Raw genomic sequence first — 19,463 nt, 5'->3', positions numbered from 1 at the left:
AAATTGAGAAAGCAAGTGAGTGTGCATGTTCCAGGCCGGAGAAGTTGGAGTAACTTTGCTTCAACTTTGGACGAGCATGGAAGCCTTTGGATCCTTATCTGACCCAAATGGAACCTCTGAACCTTTGGAGATATTTGCCCATCATAAGTAACTGTAAAAGACTGTGCTGCAACAACTCAGCACACCTTGACTTATGGCTTGCAAAGCCTGGCTGGAATCAATGATTCTACTACAACATCATTCACATGGCTAAATTTGTGAGGCCTTCATACCCCTGTGCTGGGTGCAGTATGAGAATCTAGATGTATAAAGTATATACTTCCTACAAAATATACATGTAACACTCCAGTGTGTTTAGACTGTGTGCGTGTGTGGGTGCGTGTTGATGTATTTTGTTCAATTATTTTAAAATAATGTCTAGTCACTTTTTCCTCTTTTACTAAACCATTGATTTCATTTCTTTCCCCCCAAAATATCAGAAACACGAGTTCACCAAAGCTGGATAAATGGTGAAACCAAGGCTCAGAGAGGGGATTTGCCCAAGTCTGACTGCCTCCCAACAGAATGTCACTTGAAACTAGTCCCAGGTTTGCTTGAAAAGTTTGCAAACCATGGTGAAATATTTGAAGAACTTGATCTGAGTTTTGAGAGCCAGTGTGGTCCAGTAGATAGGACACTAGGCTGGTGATCAGGAAACATGGATTTTAGTGCTGGCTCTACCACTCACCTGTTACATAACCTTAAGCAAGTCACTTTATTTCCATGCCTCTGTTTCCTCTCCCACCCTTTGTCTGTCTTGCCTGGTAGAGTGTGAGCTCTTTTGGGTAGAGAGACCCCCTTTCCCTATGTGTCTGCACAGCACCTAGGTGTTGGTGCTACTGCAACATAAATAATAAATAAGGAACAGGGCAAGGCAAGCTTCTCATACATTTGGGTTTCATTGTGAACATTTTGCACTCTATTAACCTGCTGACACTTGTTGGTAATTTACTTGCCCCAATTACCCCCAAAGTTACAAACATGCACAAGAAAGAAGAAGTCAATTAGGGTGACCAGATAGCAAGTGTGAAAAACTGGGACGGGGATTGGAGGGTAATAGGAGCCTATATAAGAAAAAGCCCCAAATATCAGGACTGTCCCTATAAAATCGGGACATCTGGTCACCCTAAAGTCAATGCACAGGTTCTGAACATTGTTGTGTGTTGTGAGTTGCTGCAGGCTTTGCAGGCCCTCCTGTTGCTGCCCAAAACCACATATCCTTGCAGCACATTTCACAGGAATAAGGCACTGAGTTTCTTCTCTCCATTTTCTCTACAGGTGTATTACTAGACATCCAGCAGCACTTTGGAGTTAAAGACAGTGGGGCTGGCTTGCTACAGACAGGTAAGAGTGTGCATGTTTCCTGGCTATTAGGTTTATTTTCTCTTTCTTATGGGGTGTTTTGTAAGGCTTCTTGAGCAAAGGTCGTGCTGCCCTTGCATGAACGTATTTGCTTTGTTAAATCATAATTGGCGTTCAGACTGCTCCTAGCGCTGAGTGGCTGTGCTGGGCTTATGTCTAGCAGTGGCTTCATTTGCAGCACCCAAATTTTCACTGGCATTGGACAGGGCCGGCGAAGTCTGCTGCAGCTTCAGCTTACCAGTTCATACAGCAGGGATGGCGCGACGCAACAGGGAGAGCGAGTGAATGGCTGGTCAGGCAGTTTGTGGGAACTGAATCAAGGCAAAGAGGTACCAAGCCACAGTAAGAGAGACAGCCACCTGGACTTGTATTAGGGAGGGTACAGTATAGGTCAGCCGTGGGGCCCTATTACTCAAACTTCTGCTGAAAGGGAGTGGGCAGATGGTATTAATCACTTATGGCATTGTGTACAGAACATGCTGATCATGTGGTCTCATGATCATGTGTAGCACAAGCTAGCATGATGATATGAAACCATTCATTTTATTGACATAAATATGGCACTGAGAACTACAGAAAGGTTTAATAGCCATTGCACCCACTTAGCTCAGCATCCTGTTGGGTTAGTTGATGAAAACAGACACATTTGACTTTCAGCCACTAACATGAAGCACTTTTGTCCTTGTGTTGAAGTGAGAAGGCTTGTTAAAATCCAAGTGCACTTCCTTTATGTGTTGCAAACAACTACAGATAGATCTGGTCAACTACAGGATAAACCTGTATGTTTTGATCCCTGGGTGTGGTGTGGTCTTGATTGACACCTTGGCCAAGTGGCTGAATTCAGTGACTTTGAGGGGCAGCGCTAGATAGACGGTCATAACAAAGAGTTTGATTTTGTTGGGGAGGAGTTGACACAATCACTGAGCAAATGCGATATTAGGGGGAAAGAGCTGGTTTGGGACACTGGTGGCAGAATTGTTTGCTGGAGTCCTGAAAAGATGGTGCGACTGCTGTTGCACGTGGGTTTTTCAGTTTCATAGCCCTGTTCAGGAGTGTACATCTAGAGTAGGAATACAGTGTGTCTCCCAGAAAGGATCGGATGGAATCCTAAGCCTTCTCTTAGATTGTAAGCTCTGTGGGGCAGGGACTGTTTTATTGTCCTGAGTTTGTACAGCTCCTACCCCGATGGGGTCCTGGTCTGTGCCTGGGGCTCCTGGGTACTATTGCTATACAAATAATAAATCATCATAACCTACTATAGGACTTTTCTAAAACTTTTCCACCTCTGGTGTAGCTCCAGTGGGAATGGGTAGAAATGCCAGTCTAGTAGCAAATTGCAGAGAGGTCTGCAGGCTAGCACTAAATGGCTCCATTTAGAGAGGGATCCTTGCAACACACTAAGAGTTAGTGGTGCTTGGCACTGGGTGGGAATGGCCCAAAGTTTGCATTCTAACAATGAGTTGCTCTAGCATCATGGGTACAAGAGCAAATTATCTGCCATCCCTAGCTTGTTAATACTCCATCAGCTGCTGGCCTCTTGGAACGGCAGAGTTCAGCTAAACCGATATGCGTGATACATGTCAGGAACAGAAGGCCTGAACTTTACAAATGTTGCTAATTAGAAGTGGTATCAATCAGTTATGCCCAAAGCGGAACTGGGTATCTGTTAGGCCCTCCTCTACAGCAGTTATTTTTATTTATTTATTCTGCTCTGAGGAAGAGATCCTCAACTCACCATGAGACACTGAGCACCTCCAATAAAACATTCTGGCAGAAAATTGCACCCTCCAAAGCAAATATTTAATCTTCACTCCTCCTGCTGGATGAGAAGCTTTTACAGATTATTTACAAGTAGCAAGTGTAGAAAGAGCTGGGTTCCTAGAAGGCATCTCATATATTAATTGTGAGAAGTAGTAGTAGGATTGATTTCTGTAGGAAAACAGGCAGGCTATCAGAAAACATACCATTTAGATGTGTCAGCCTTTTCCCCATTGTGAGATTGCTGGTGGGAATGCAGCAGTCTTTGTCAGCAACCAAATGTTGCTTTGGCAAAGAAATATCTTCTAGTTCTTGGCTGCTCTGAAAGTTGTTCCCATCCGATGAGTGATCAGTGGTCCTACCTGTGACAAATTGGTGGTTGCGGTCTGGTTCTCGATGTCTATGCACCTCTGTAGCACCTCCACTCCAAGGATTTATAAACACAATGAGGGCCTGATGCTGCCATTATTCTGACTTAGGTTGAATAATGACTTACCCTCTGAGTATTTGCACTGGGTTAATAGGACTGCTCACAGAGTAAGTGGCTGTTCACGTAAGGGTGGACCCTCAAGTGTTAAGATAATTTTTACTGTCTGCATCTTACAAATGGGGAAAATTGAAACATAGAGTTAGTGATTTGACCAAAGTTGCACAGGAAGCCTGCAGCAAAGGCAGGAGTAGAGCTTGCATCTCTTAGTCCTCTTCCTTAAACTCATTACTTCATCCATCCTCTTCCAAAGAGTAAAAAGGCCTTAGAGTCAGAAATAGCCTCTGATCCCCTCAGAGGTGGTCCCTCCAGTCATTGCTGGGGATGATGTGGGGAGAAAGGCTGCTCATCCTGTTCGTGCCCTATGGATAAAGGGAGGATTTCAGTTTTCAGGGTTATTAATCCTGCATTTTAATGAGCAGCAAATTAATTTAAAACCTCCTTAACGTGGAGGAATAAAAATAATATGACATGCTTTGTTAGTTCTTATCACTCATCAAATAATCAAGCTAATTTCTCATAAAAAAAAAAAAAAAAAAACCTCTTAGCAGATCAGACAAAATGCCATAGAAAGTTCTTTTGGGCCCGATGGTATTGCAAACCCAAACAAAGGAGGAAGAAAAGAAATCCCCCAAAGGCAAGCCATATGCTCCTGAATTCATACACTCATCCACACACGCATGAACTGTCTCTCAAATCACTGTCTAAACACATCAGAACTGACTTGCACTCGTTCTCAGTCTCTAGGCCCAAATGTTTCTGGATAATACAGGTGCCTGTTATCCTGGCAGGGAAGAGAGGAAACCTGAGTTGTGTTCTATTTTGTGCACTAATTAGTACTTCATGTGCATACCAGATCTGTAATGTAAGCTGCTCTGAGGAGCACAGTAACGCCTCGTGTGGCGAAATCCCCTGAATTCTAGTGCCTCCGCCGTCAAAATGTAGTAATCTCTGTTAACAAGGATTCTGCGACAGCGAAGGACGCGCTGACAGATGGATCACAATTGCTGCTTGCTCAGTATTTTTGGGTGATAGGCATGTAACCGTGTCGACCCCAGAACTTCAGTGATCTCTCGATGGTGCTTACATTGAGAGCTGAGCCTTTTTCTTTTTAAAGTGCTACATGCACTTGCTGTTATGCAAATAATACTAATTCTTGCTGAGTTATCCCTGAGGCTTGTGCATGAGTGTTGTGCCGTGTGGGTTTTTTATCTTGAGGTTCCTTTCATTTCCCACCCTTAGCCTTTGCCGTGTGGAGAGTGGATAAGGCTGGCTGATATTTAGATGTGTTATAGAATTCTCTTGGCTAGTTGAGTGAGGGCAGCTGTGATCGGTCAGGATGATTGTTATAAACTGTGCCATGCAAAAGGTGATTCCGTAGTGCAGAGTTGTGAGGGAGGTGGTCTAGAACAGTGCTTGGGGCAGAGAGAAGCTCCTGGAGTTGAACGCTTTATAAACCTCATAAACTGGGGGAGAGAGGGGAATTAGGTTTATAAAACTATTCAAATTGTCTTTGTTTCTTTTGGTTTAAAAAAAACCCCTGAATCATGTTTTAAAAACTCAAATTTCTAGGGGCAAGTCTACACTGCAGGTAGACACCTGTGACTGGCCCGTGCCAACTGATACAGGCTCACGGGACTTGGGCTAAGGGGCTGTTTAATTGCCATGTAGACTTCTGGGCTTCGGCTGGACCCCGTCCTGTAGGACCCTGCGTGGTGGGAGGGTCCCAGAGTTGGGGCTGCATCCTAAGCCTGGAAGTCTACGTTGCATTTAAACATCCCTAGCCTAAGGCGCTGGCTTCGCTACGGTGCTTACAGCGGCACAGTTGTAATGCAGATGCTCTACACGGACAGGAGAGAGCTCTCCCGACCACTTAATTACTCCAGTCCCCGTCGGCAGCAAGAGAGCTTCTCGCGCCGACATAGCTCTGTCCTGCTTAGGTCATTGTAATTTACATCTCTCAGGTGGTAGCTTATTCGCACCTCTGAGCGAGGTAACTTATACTGACGCAAGCGGTTGTGTGTATGTAGCCTCAGCCTCACAAGCCCGAGTCAGCTGGCCAGGGCCAGCAGCAGGTTTTATACTGCAGTGTAGACATATCTGACAATTACATCTGTGCTCTGGCTTGGGGATGAAGGTACCCGATACCCACACGCCAACTTGTATGAATGGGTGCCCTGTACACTATATTGTACTGCTGATAAAAAAATTTTCCTATCCTTCTTTCAGTATCACCCTTGTTTTTTCACATTGCCTACTTTCCTTTCCTCCCAACAGTGGTTTTATTTTCTCTGCCCTTTCCCCCTGTCTCTCTTAAGTGGAACACGGAGCTGATGATGATTGTACCTGTCTCTTACACACTGCTTCCTCTGCAGAGCTCAAACTGCTTTACAAAAAAGGGCTAATGATGTTTGCTCATTTTAAAGATGGCGAACATGAGGCGGGAGGGAGGGGGGGAATTGTCCACGGTAACACAGTTGGCTGGGGCAGAGCCAGGAACAGCTCCCAGCCAGGGCCAACTTTTGAACCTATAACATTTGAAAGGATTCAAAATTTGACCCAGTGAGATTCCTTAATGAGCACCATTCTCTTCCAACACTAAACAGTCCAAGCTCTGAGCATGACAGAGGCAAGCCACGTAAAGCCACCTGGCAGATGGGCGCAGTGTATGCCGGTATTGCAGTCGGTTTCAGACTACCAGCTGGCAAAGGACTGTGGGGATGATTGAAAAGCAATAACAGTGGCTATCTTCAGGAAGGCTTTGGTAATATCAGAAGAGGAAGTCCTGCTATCTCGAAGCCAGACAGATGGGGTCAGGAACAAGAGGAGGAAGGGAAGGGAGGGGAGTAGCCTGAAAGGACTCTCAAGAGGAAACCATGCTTTGCTGTCCGGTGTAGAGAGAAAATAGAGTACCACCCTTGAATCCCGTTCAATAGATAGCTTTCCAGGGAGTCTTTGTGATGTCAGGCTTGACCTGAGCTCACATTCCCCCGGGGTCGTTTCCTAGTAGACTCTCCATGTAGAAGTATCGGGGGGGGGTAGCCGTGTTAGTCTATATCCACAAAAACAACAAGGGGTCCGGTGGCACCTTAAAGACTAATAGATTTATTTGAGCATAAGCTTTTGTGGGTAAAAACCCCGCTTCTTCAGATGAATGGAGTGAAAATTACAGATGCAGACATAAATATACTGACACATGAAGAGAAGGGAGTTACCTCACAAGTCGAGAACCAGTGTTGACAGGGCCAATTTGATCAGGGTGAATGTAGTCCACTCTCAATAATAGATGAGGGGGTGTCAATTCCAGGAGAGGCAAAGCTGCTTTTGTAATGAGCCAGCCACTCCCAGTCCCTATTCAAGTCCAAATTAATGGTGTTAATATTGTTAATCTATCCAACCACACACTTATCCTGGCGGAAGAGTCTGTCCTATCTTGGGGGCTCTCTTTCTGCCCCATCACCCCCACAAACATGATACAGATCTGCAGTGATCTGGAAGCCTACTTTCATCATCTCCGACTCAAGGAATATTTTCAACACACCATTGAACAGTGCACTGACCCACAGGAACCCTCCTACAAACACTACAAGAAGAAGAATTCTGCATGGACTCCTCCTGATGGTCGAAATGACAGACTGGACTTCTACATAGAATGCTTCCGCAGATGTGCACAGGCTAAAATTGTGAACAAACAGCATCACTTGCCCCATGACCTCAACCGTACAGAACACAATGCTATCCACAGCCTCAGAAACAACTCTGACATTGGGGGGAGGGATAGCTCAGTGGTTTGAGCATTGGCCTGCTAAACCCAGGGTTGTGAGTTCAATCCTTGAGGGGGCCATTTGGGATCTGGGGCAAAACTTGGGGATTGGTCCTGCTTTGAGCAGGGGGTTGGACTAGATGACCTCCTGACGTCCCTTCCAACCCTGGTATTGGAATCTAAGATTCTAAGATTATAGTTAAAGTGGCTGACAAAGGAGGTGCTGTAGTCATAATGCACAGGTCGGATTATGAATAGGAGGCTGCCAGGCAACTCTCCAATACCACATTCTACAGGTCACTATCCTCTGACCCCACTGAGGAGTACCAAAAGAAATTACACCATCTGCTCAAGAAACTCCCTGCTACAGCACGGGAACAAATCTACACGGACACACCCCCAGAGCCCTGACCAGGGTATTCTATCTGCTATCCAAGATCCATAAACCTGGAAACCCTGGACACCCCATCATCTGAGGCATTGTCACTCTTACAGCAGGATTATCTGGCTATTTGAACTCTCTCCTCAGACCCTACGCTACCAGCACTCCTAGCTATCTTCGAGACACCACCAACTTTCTGAGGAAACTACAGTGCATTGGTGATCTTCCTGAAAACACCATCCTGGCCACCATGGATGCAGAAGCTCTTTATACCCATATTCCACATGAGGATGGACTACAAGCTGTCAAGAACAGTATCCTTGATGAGGCCATGGCACACCTGGTGGCTGAGCTTTGTGACTTTGTCCTCACCCACAACCATTTCAGATTTGGAGACAACTTATACCTTCAAGTCAGCGGCACTGCTATGGGTACCCGCATGGCCCCACAGTATGCCAACATTTTTATGACTGACTTAGAACAACGCTTCCTCAGCTCTCGTCCCCTAATGCCCCTACTCTACTTGCACTGCATTGGTGACCTCTTCATCATCTGGACCCATGGAAAAGAAGCCCTTGAGGAATTCCACCATCATTTCAACAATTTCCGTCCCACCATCAACTTCAGCCTGGACCAGTCCACACAAGAGATCCACTTCCTGGACACTACAGTGCTAATAAGCGATGGTCACATAAACACCACCTTATACCAGAAACCTACTAACTGCTATACTTACCTACATGCCTCCAGTTTTCATCCAGATCACACCACACGATCCATTGTCTACAGCCAGGGTCTATGATATAACCGCATTTGTTCCAACGCCTCAGACAGAGACAAACACCTACAAGATCTCTATCAAGCGTTCTTACAACTACATTACCCACCTGCTGAAGTGAAGAAACAGATTGACAGAGCCAGAAGAGTACCCAGAAGTTACCTACTACAGGACAGGCCCAACAAAGAAAATAACAGAATGCCACTAGCCATCACCTTCAGCCCCCAACTAAAACCTCTCCAACGCATCATCAAGGATCTGCAACCGATCCTGAAGGATGACCCATCACTCTCACAGATCTTGGGAGACAGGCCAGTCCTTGCTTACAGACAGCCACCCAACCTGAGGCAAATACCAGCAACCACACAACAGAACCACTAACCCAGAAACCTATCCTTGCAACAAAGCCCGTTGCCAACTGTGTCCACATACCTATTCAGGGGACACCATCATAGGGCCTAATCACATCAGCCACGCTATCAGAGGCTAGTTCACCTGCGCATCTACCAATGTGATATATGCCATCATGTGCCAGCAAAGCCCCTCTGCCATGTACATTGGCCAAACTGGACAGACTCTACGTAAAAGAATAAATGGACACAAATCAGACGTCAAGAATTATAACATTCAAAAACCAGTCGGAGAACACTTCAATCTCTCTGGTCACTCGATTACAGACCTAAAAGTCGCAATATTACAACAAAAAAACTTCAAAAACAGACTCCAATGAGAGACTGCTGAATTGGAATTAATTTGCAAACTGGACACCATTACATTAGGCTTGAATAAAGACTGGGAGTGGATGTGTCATTACACAAAGTGAAACTATTTCCCCATTTTTATTTTTCCCCCTTACTGTTCCTCACACGTTCTTGTCAACTGCTGGAAATGGCCCACCTTGATTATCGCTACAAAAGGTTTTTTTTTTCTCTCCTGCTGGTAATAGCTCACCTTACCTGATCACTCTGGTTACAGTGTGTATGGTAACACCCATTGTTTCATGTTCTCTGTGTATATAAAATCTCCCCACTGTATTTTCCACTGCATGCATCCGATGAAGTGAGCTGTAGCTCACAAAAGCTTATGCTCAAATAAATTGGTTAGTCTCTAAGGTGCCACAAGTCCTCCTTTTCTTTTTTCGAAAACTTGTCTCTCTCACCGACAGAAGTTGGTCCAATAAAAGATACTACCTCACTCACCTGTGTCTCTCTAATATCCTGGGACGGACACAGCTACAACTACACTTCAGAATTCTTCTCTAGGCAGTTCTTTACAGCTCAGGGTTGGGGCAGATTGGGGAGGTCTGATGCATAAGCGGATTATCACCAGCATGTTTTTCACAAATTCTTGTGGTCCTTTTTATTTTTGAAGACATGAATCTGACCAGTATTTCTGTACTACATGCTTGCAAAAATAAATAGCTCAGTTAAAAATCCCTTTTTTAAATAAAAAACATGTTTACATTTTGTTTAGAATCTTAAAAAATGTTCCAATTTTACAAAATAAAATTGTAATGCTTTGGACATTTGCTCAAAAAATAGGATGATATTTAGTAAAAACAGGCTAATTTTGGCTTGTTTATGTTTCCAAATACCTCCCCCCCCCAAGTTAAAATCAGCCTGATTCTAAAACATTCACAATGTAAATTTGTTCATACTTGCAGAAGTTTTTACAAAACCCTAAATGTCTGGTTTGCAAAATGACAGCAATACAGGCAACTCTTTCCTTTCTGAGATATTCATGCACAATATTTGTAATACACTGTGCTCCAGATGTCTGGCAATTGCTTGCATTCTAGTTATTGAGAAAGAGACGTTTGCTCTTGCATAAAGCGACTAAACAACAAAAATATTTCATTTCCCACTATAAAAGACTTAGATGAAATCCCAGAGTTTGGTGGAGGTATTTGAGGAGAGACGGGCAGGGTATTTTAAGGTGAATGTAAAAACCATTAGGGCTTCTGGTGGAATGGTAACTTCTCTAATTTCTGTGGTGTGGGTCTCTCTCCTTAAATAATGTAGTCAATAAATCAAGTGAATATAGCACTGGTGAGAGGTGCTGGATTCATAGCCCTGGGGAAGGAGGTCTTAGATTTACTCACAGAAGCAGTACAGCATGGGCAATGGCAGTGCAAGCTTCTTCTCACAATATGCAGCCCGTGTGCCTGGCCCTGCGCTACAGTGAGATCAACACTAAGGCCATGTCTACACTAGCGAACTTCCAGCGGCACAGCTATATTGATGCAGCTGTGTAGCCTCTCTAAGGGCTTGTCTACACTTACATTTTATATAGCGCTGTAACTTGCTGGCTCAGGGGTCTGAAAAATCACCCCCCTGAGCGCAGCAAGTCTGAGTGCTTTAATAAAGCGCTAGTGTAGACAGGCTCCCAGCCCTGGGAGCTAATCCCCTCGTGGAGGTGGATTACCAGGACCACACTCGCACTTCAGACCGCTGCCGCAGGAGTGTTCCCAGTGTAGACATACCCTAAGCCGACAGAGAGAGTTCTCCTGTCGACATAAAACCACTAAACAAGTGGTGGCAGCTCGTTTTTTCACACACCCTTGAGCAACATAAATTTTGCCGACATAAGGGGTAGTGTAGACATGTGCTAAGGATGCATCTTCTCTAGGGAAAAAAGGTAAGTTCTTATCTTGTGTTACATACCACTCATTAGCAACACAGGGTAAAGCCCTAGTTTAGACAAGGCAGTTGGTAGTTTTCGCACATTAGCAAGTCAAGATTAAGACTATACAGGAGCCTAGTGTTCACCTCAACTTGCTAACTCGTGTGAAAACTACAAATCGCCTTGTCTTCATTAGGATTTACCTTGTATTAACTGACACATGGTAACTAACACAAGGTAAGAACACACCTTTTCTCCTAGTGAAGACAAGGCTTATGAGCGAGATGGCTAATCACTTTGCAGCCCATCCAAGCAAAGGGCTCTCTGGCCAGCCCTCCAATTATAATGGTGGTTTTGGTAGTATTAGACATTGGTCCACTAGAGACTAGATTAGGACTCTAAATAATTTTCCTGTAACTCCCTGAACTGCCTTCAGGCTCCAGTTCAGGAAAGCACTTAAACACGTATTTGTGTTCGACTGACTTTGGTGGGATTTAAGTACATACACCTCTACCCCAATATAATGCGACCGGATATACTGCAGTAAAGCAGTGCTCTGGGGGGTGGGGCTGCATGCTCCGGCGGGTCAGCACGTCTGGCACTGACAAGCTGCTCTGAGCGGCATGTTAAGGGTGCCAGGCCGGGGCCGGGTTGGATAAGGGGCAGAGGGTCTCGGGGGAGCGGTCAGGGGACAGGGGAGCAGGGGAGGGTTGGATGATTCGGAGGTTCTGGGGGCGGGGCGGTGAGGGGACGGGGAACGGGGGCATTGGATAGGGTGTGGGAGTCCCGGGGGGCCTGTCAGGGGGTGGGGGTGTGGATAGGGATCGGGGCAGTTAGGGGACAGAGAACAGGGGGTTGGGTAGGGGGTGAGGTCCTGGGGGTGATTAGGGATGGGGGGGGGTCTGTGGAGGGGGTGGTCAGGGGACAAGGAGCAGGGGGGCTTAGATAGGGGGTGGGGTCTTGGGAGGGGTGGTTGGGGGCGGGGGGGGGTCTCTGGAGGGGGTAGTCAGGGGACAAGGAGCCGGGGCGGGGGTTGGATGGGTCGGGGGTTCTGAGGGGTCAGTCAGGGGGTGGGAAGTGACTATTAATAACGGAAATGCTCGAGGTCAAAGCAAATTTGATATAACACGGTTTCGCCTATAAGATTTTTTGGCTCCCGAGGGCCGCATTATATCGGGGTAGAGGTGTACTTTAAATTAAGCATGTGCTTAAGTACATTCCTGAATCAAGACTTCAGATTGCAATTACTTCTTAGTTAACATCAGGACTAAATTGGAACCGGTGATTGGTACAATGATTATTTGGCATGGGTGCAGATCTGAAAAATAAAAAAACAAATTTGTTTCACGTCAGCCTTAAATGAAAGTGTTTCAAAGTTTCTGGTGAAGAGAAATGTCAAGAAAACTTTCATTTCAGGTTTACTTGAAACGTAACATTTTAATTTCAAAGTTTTTTAAAAAAATTGAAGTGTTGGTGAGGTTTTTACATAAAGTTGAGTGAAATTCTGAAATGAAATGTCTTTCTCGAATGAAAAATTGGAGCATTTCATTTTGGTAATGCTAAAAAAAAGCCATTTTGATATTTCCAAATTTTTTTCCTTCATCCAGGACTTTATATGAATTAATACTGAGAAGAATACAGTTGTTGTTTGTAATGCATTTCATTTACATACTGTGTGTCACCCGAGGGAATCCCAAAGCACTTTTTTTAGGTTCTTATCTTCTTCTTCTTCTTCTTCTCTCTCTCTCTCTCTCTCTCTCACATACACCCACCCACCCAACAAAAAAGCAACAGGGTTTTTTCTGCCCTAATTTTTTTCGCAATAATTCTCTCATTTTCTCAAAGCACAAACCTGCACTTTTGCAGCGCTCTCTGCAGCGTAACATACTGTGATGTGAAAAAACTAAGCAACTATATTCATTTAGGCTCAGATCTTGTGACAGGCAGTCAGGTTTGATCAGTGATTTCCAGTCAAATCCAGTGTGGTGTAGGTGAAGGTGCTGGTGATAGAGGTGGGTGTTTGATCCAATAGGTGTCATTTTCCTCTGATTCAGTATGGACTGAGCAACCCAGCATATTGTCAGGAGTGCTGTGATGCTGAAGGTGTTGTCTTTCTTTGACACAGCTAGCAGCCACTGATAATACCATGGCATTTGTTTTGCAGTCACAGGGATGTCCTGGCCATATTCCAAGTGAGTGACAGTTTTGCCTATCTAAAATTCCCCATTTGGTTCCAGTCCGATATGATGATCTTTGGCTTTTGCCCTAAACTATTGTGTATTGTTGCTGTGTGCTGGTGATGTGTTCTACATCAGAAGTGGCTGCATTTCAGTATGAAGTTCTTTGTCTGAAAAAGGGACACTCCTTTGAATTGTAACGTATGTACAAAATCTACATGCATGTATGTACCTGTGTGTGCAAAGGTATCTGGAGACTTTAAAAATGAATTCAGTGCTGTTTGCCAGAGCTGTGTGTTTAAAAGTGAATGACCCTCTTCTCAGCCTTAGCAGTGTTATTAACCTGTAGAACTGGTTTCCAACTTGAGCAATAACATTGAATTGCATAAAAGGTGCATTACTGGAGCTGTTCAGGAGGGTTTACCCCCACCTTTACTCACACTTACCCCACCCCCTTCTCGCTTTCTGGAGCACGTAATCCGGAGTGCTTTATCCTTGCTACAAGAGGAGTCTGAACAACACTGCACTGATTTGGAGTATTGTATGTAAGTGAAGTGTGCATGTGTATGTGTGAGAGAGAGACCTATCCCTGAGTAACTGCCTAGGTGAGACCACAGGAAAATACGCGGCAGCTGATAGGGAGGAACCACTGTATTTTCAGTGTAATTAGAGAGCAGTCACTGTTCAACCCCAGAGGAAATGAGCTCTGTGTCTCCTACTTGCTTGCTTGCCTTCATTAGAGTTATTGTGGCTGGGTTTGTAATTACTCATGTGCAGTGATTGGACGCAGGAAATGAGCTACGAGGGTAAAAAGGGTTATTATAACGAACTAATACTCCACAGGACCTGTGGCTGTGCTGGTCGGCCAGTTGGTTTGTAAACTGCAGTTTAGAAAAGCTCACAAGCTACATGAGATGGTTCACACCCTGATAGAATCAGCAGTTCTGGGTTTTAACACCCAGCGTCTACATTTATGGTTAGAATCACAAGTCGTGAGCCTTGTCGTGGACAGGACACTGGGTTAGGACTCAGGAGGACCTGGGTTTTATTCTCAGCTTAGCCCCTGGCCAGCTGGGTGACCTTAAATAAGTCTCTTACCCTCTCTGTGCCTCAGTTTTCCCATTTGTAAAACGGGGATAACGATATTGACCTCCTTTGTAAAGTGCTTTGAGATCTGTGGATGAAAAGTGCTATAATAAGACTTAGGTAGTATTATTATAATATGTTATGTCTAATGTCCCGCTCCTTTATAGTATCATCATTAGTACTCTGACTGCATCTGGCTGCGAAATGTTCTTTGTTCTATTGAAAATTTTCAATGGAAAGGTTTTTGTTTTGGCTGAAAATTTTCTTTTAAATTTTTCAGGTTTTCAAGGGACCAAAAACATTTTTGTTGCCGGGAATTGAAAAACTTCAGATGGAAACTGAATTTGGGGAGGTTGCAGAATTGTTTCTGTTTTTAGTTGCCAAAAGCAGGAAAATGTTTTGGTTTCCATTTGAAATGTTTCCATTTTTGGCACATGAAAGCAAAAAAAGTTTGGTTATGAAAACCGGAAACATTTAATCAGAAATGGATACTTCGCATGGAAATGTCAGGTTTTTGGGTTTTTTGGGAGGGGGTGGGAAGCCATTTTTCATTAAAAAAATGAAGTGCTTTGAATGAAAATTTTCAGCCTGCTGTAATCGCTTCTTTCCTCCCTAATCACTTCTTTCCTCCCATCTTTTCTCTCTTTACCTTTTCATGCAACACTTATTTCCTTGCACAGCCAGCATTTACTTTACATACCATTTCATCTCTTCCTTCTCATTCCATGTCTCAGTTGAGGGTTACTCGGGACTGTGGCAGCTCACATTTGTTCTCTTGCAGTCTAACAGTGTTTCACTGATCGCACTAATACTAATCTGATCATCCTGCAAAGACTTGCTGGAGACAAATCAGAAGTTGTATTAATAATTCTCCATCAATCTGTGCCGAGATAAAAGGTGCAGTTTAAAAAGGTGGCTATAATGAAATACTGCTAGAAAAGGGTAGGTTTGGAGTTATATGAAGCAGACGGCATGGTTAGGGTAAAGTACTGGGCTCAGAAGAAAAGGGCTCTGTTCCCAGCTCACCCACTGCCCTGCCGTGTGACCTTGCGCAGGGCACTTCCCCTCTCTGGCTCCCTCCCCACCCCCAACCCTTTGTCTATTTCGATAGTCAGTTCTTTGAGACAGGGGCAGAATCTGGCTGTGTGTACAGTGCCTAGCACTCTGGGGCTCCAGTCTCAGTCAGGGTCTCTAAGTGTAATAACAGATGATGAGTTGTATTTGGTAAGTGATCTCTGAGGGAATGTCTACACTGCAAAGAAAAACCCGTGGTGTAGAGTCTTGTAGTCAGGGCTTGGGCTTGGGCTGTGGGGCTAAAAATAGCAATGGAGACATTCCTGCTACTGCTGGAACTTGGGCTGTGAAACCCAGCGAGGGGGTAGGGTCTTGGAACCCAGACTCCAGCGGAGCAGGGAGTCTACAGTGCTATTGTTAGCCCCGCGAGCCAGAGTCAATTAACCCAGGTTCTGAGGCTCGGCACCATGGGCTTTTCTTTGCAGTAGAGATGTGCCCTGCGCCCATCCAGAAGTCCTTCCTTGGACAGCAAAAGTCCTATTAAAGTTGACTTCACAGTGAAGATTGCAGACTTGGGTCCCCATTTAATTATTTAGATTTTCCTTTTTTCTGGGTGCATGTGTGTAATGTGCTCAAAGAAAGTTCTTGCTTTTCTCCTTCCCCCTTCCCAGTTCCCACTTCTTCCCCAGCTTCCCACCATTGTGACGTAGATGGTCCAGTTTTATCACAGCTATTGATGGAGTTAGCTGGGACCTTCCTGCCTTTTTACTCAGCAGGTTTATTGGCCCTGGATAGTGATATGAACAATACTAAACCCCTCCGTAGCATCAGATGTCATTGACTCAGTCCAATAAAGAAAGATGGGCACTATCTGTTTGACGTGGCCATTGTCACAGTAAGTGCTTGTCTGAGGAAGATGGGAAAGTTAGAGGGCATCCTTGCAAAACAAAATGAACAAAAAAAGTAATTTCCTCTGTTAAGTTTCTGAATGACATGTGATGGATTAGAGAAATCTAAGTCTGATTGAGCTGAGCTCTGTTAATTCAAGTATTTAGGGCCTGGCTTTCCAATTTTACAGGTGTAGTTTAAAGCATTTAGACATTTAACTCCCTGATTGTGCCTGCAAAGCTAAATGGAATAAATTGCACCTGTAGAATTGCTCCTCAGGTAAATTGCAGGCTCAAAATTGGTGGCTGAGTTGAGGACCCTTTAAAAATCAGGCCCTTTTAAAACAGATTTTAGGTGGGTGGGGTGAAGGAAAGTGTGATGATGATGGGGGGCCAGGTACGTACTTGGGTAAACAGAGCCACCTCATTGACTGATCACTCTTCCATGTAAAATTGCACAGCAGATCTGGTTAGGTGGCTTTGCATTTCATTTTGAAAGGATAGTTGTTTTTTTACTGACACCTTCTCCCACTAATGTGCTGTCATTAGTGACATCTCCCTGGTGGGTTTTCTCAGAAGCAGTGCGGGAGAGTTTAACATCCATCTGTTGCTGTATTGCTATGGTTGTGATTTTTAAGAATGAAAATAAGGGGACCAGCCATACAGTTTCTTTTGGCTTAGTCATGTGGGGGCCAGGCAGAGGAAATCTGTAAAGAAGCCGTGGCCTGTGGGGCTATTCTCTGCCTTCCTCATAAGGTGAACACAGCCCCTCTGCTGGAAGGTTACTGCTCTGTGACTGTTGGTTTCGTTAATCACTGTCACTGAGCTGTCAAAATGCTGGGCTCCCCAGGATAAGTGGTCGACCCAGCGTGAAGTGGAGTAGCCCTGCTGGCTGAAGTGTGTCACTGGGGCGTGAGAGAGATTGCAGAAAGCTAAGCGCTGGACCCTGCTCTCTGCTGAGCAGCGTTTCTAATACATGAGAGAGTACAGGGAGCCTCTTTTCTTTTCTCCATTCCTGTTAAGCTCCAAGACTCCACCTGTGACCTTGCGAACCTTGGGGATTTCAGCCACTGGTGCAGTTATTGCAGCATGAAACCCCTAGCGTGCAGACAGGATGACTTGCTACAAGCTGCAGTTGGCCGCAGTGCTTGAAACCGGATTGAGCTGCAATGGGGCAAATCCCTTTTTTGCCTTTCTGCCCTTGCGATTTGACCTGATGCAGCTACTTTGGTGTCTGGCCACTGCTACTGGAACTGGGGCAGCTCCCCAGTGCAGGCAACCCTTAATGCTATGTAGGCAGACCCACTTCTGTGCCAGCAGAGACTCCCCCAAGAAGTGTGACTTGCTGGCGATTGGTTATTGCCAGCTTCCCAGCTGGCTAACACGCACGCTGCATTTTGCAGTGCATCTAACGGGATGTGGTGGGGGTGATTCTGTTTGTTTCTCAAGGATCAGCAGTGTGTGGTCCACTATATGCCCATTGCATGAAGTTCTGCCTTGCCAACAAGAATTGCAGAGCAGAGAAAACCCTCATCAGTGTTCCACTATTTCTTCTTAGAGAGCACCCTGACCAGAGAAGGATGTGGCCCAAGATTTCTTTTGCATTCTTATATAACCATGGTCACTAGGAATGCTGCAGTGATGGGTAAACCTCAGAAGGTTCAGTTTGGTTTGGATGCTGATCTGAACCGCTAGAGTCTGCAGACTGGACTGGAAATCACATGTGAGCAGCTTCTGGCTATGTCTTGGCTCTGCCAGTTCTGGTTCTGGCAGGGATGGGAAGTGAATGCCTCTGAAAAGCATAACAGTTCTGAGTTAAAAATGGGCCAGTAGGCAGGGAGAAAGGGGAGTGTATATTATCTGCCCCAAATGGGTTTGTCCATCCCAGGCATGAGTTCACAATGTGTGAGAATGCTGGGATAAGAGGCTCTGAAGTTGTATGGAGCTACAAATGCAGGTTCCTTTGATTAACCACCTGCAGGCACATAGAGGCTTTGCTGCTTTGGAACCATGTATTGTGTGAGTTGTTTCAATACATCTGTACCCTTGTATATGCGATTTGAAGTTTGGTTAAACTGGTGCTCCTCTAATGGGAAACCCTATTCAACCAACTGATGGAAAGAGTAGAAATGTTATTCAGGGCCGCTGAATTTAAACTGCTTGTTGAAGATGTCCACATACAGATTTGGGTTCCTCTGTTTTTCCAGGCCCAAAACCTCAGAGTGGCCCATGCATGTTGGGTCTAACTCTCCACTATAGCAGTAGCTCCTTAATTTTCCAATCTCGTTGTGCAAATATCATTTGCGTTCAAAATCCATTGTTTCTGAGGGGTGCTCGAGTTTGGACACACAAAGCTAAAGCTGCTTTGAAAACTTGGCTTTGCAACGCATCCCAGGGACAGTGAGACTAACTCTACTGATGTGCACATATAACCAGTATGTGTTTAGGTGTCCCCCATTCACAGAGGATGAGTCTGATACAGCGCCTACTACAGAATCTGGTTCTTTAGCTCAAGCTGCAAACTCATGATTTTAGCTCTAGAGGTCCACAGTTCAGTCCTAGGTGCCAGCCAACATGACAATCATCACATTTGCAAAGTGCTATGAAATCCTTCGTTGGGGAGGGTGCTGAAGAAGGGAAAAGTGTTGAAGTTATGTAAAACTTACTGTGTGGGGGAAGAGCTGACTTTGGGATTGAAGGACTCCGAAGCAGAGAGAGAGAGAAAGCAGGTTTCCCTGGGAAACGTATTGGCCAAATCTGCCCTCACTCCTGCTGAGGATTTTATATGATCCTAGAGGTGATAAAGCAGAATGTTACACAATGAAATGCTGAATTCACACGAAAAGCTCCCCAGTGAGATATACCTATGAGCTCGTTAATGTACTATGCTTACAGTGGGTTGGATAATAGAGTACATCTCGTACATGCGTGCTGAGAAAACACTCGCTTCACACGCTGAAGATACTTCTGTTTTTCTGGTTTGTTTTTATTTCACAGTGGCATCTAGTGAATTTTGTGTGGGTGAAAAGTGCTGGATTGACAGTCCAAAAGACTAGGGCCCTCATTTTGACCACAGGAAAGATATAGTGCTGGCAACAGCAGGACAAG

At 44.9% G+C, this 19,463-nt stretch overlaps 1 protein-coding gene across 4 annotated transcripts in view; it reads left to right on the top strand.

The window, feature by feature from the left end:
• The window catches only part of SPNS2 (sphingolipid transporter 2), a 175,319-nt gene that overhangs the window by 47,114 nt on the left and 108,742 nt on the right, over window positions 1-19,463 (top strand). For all 4 annotated transcript variants that reach the window (XR_005222601.2, XM_037880168.2, XM_043531369.1 and 1 more), the window contains exon 2: window positions 1,318-1,383. Coding sequence is in view for 3 of the 4 variants with exons in the window: in XM_037880168.2 (XP_037736096.1) it covers window positions 1,318-1,383 (66 nt within the window). In the remaining variant the exon portion in view is untranslated. The remainder of the gene's footprint in view (window positions 1-1,317; window positions 1,384-19,463) is intronic.

Source organism: Chelonia mydas, chromosome 17 (assembly GCF_015237465.2).
Source record: "Chelonia mydas isolate rCheMyd1 chromosome 17, rCheMyd1.pri.v2, whole genome shotgun sequence".
NCBI classification, from domain to species: domain Eukaryota; kingdom Metazoa; phylum Chordata; order Testudines; family Cheloniidae; genus Chelonia; species Chelonia mydas.
Note: the sequence above shows the minus strand (reverse complement) of the source record. Positions and strands in the feature narration are given on the sequence as shown.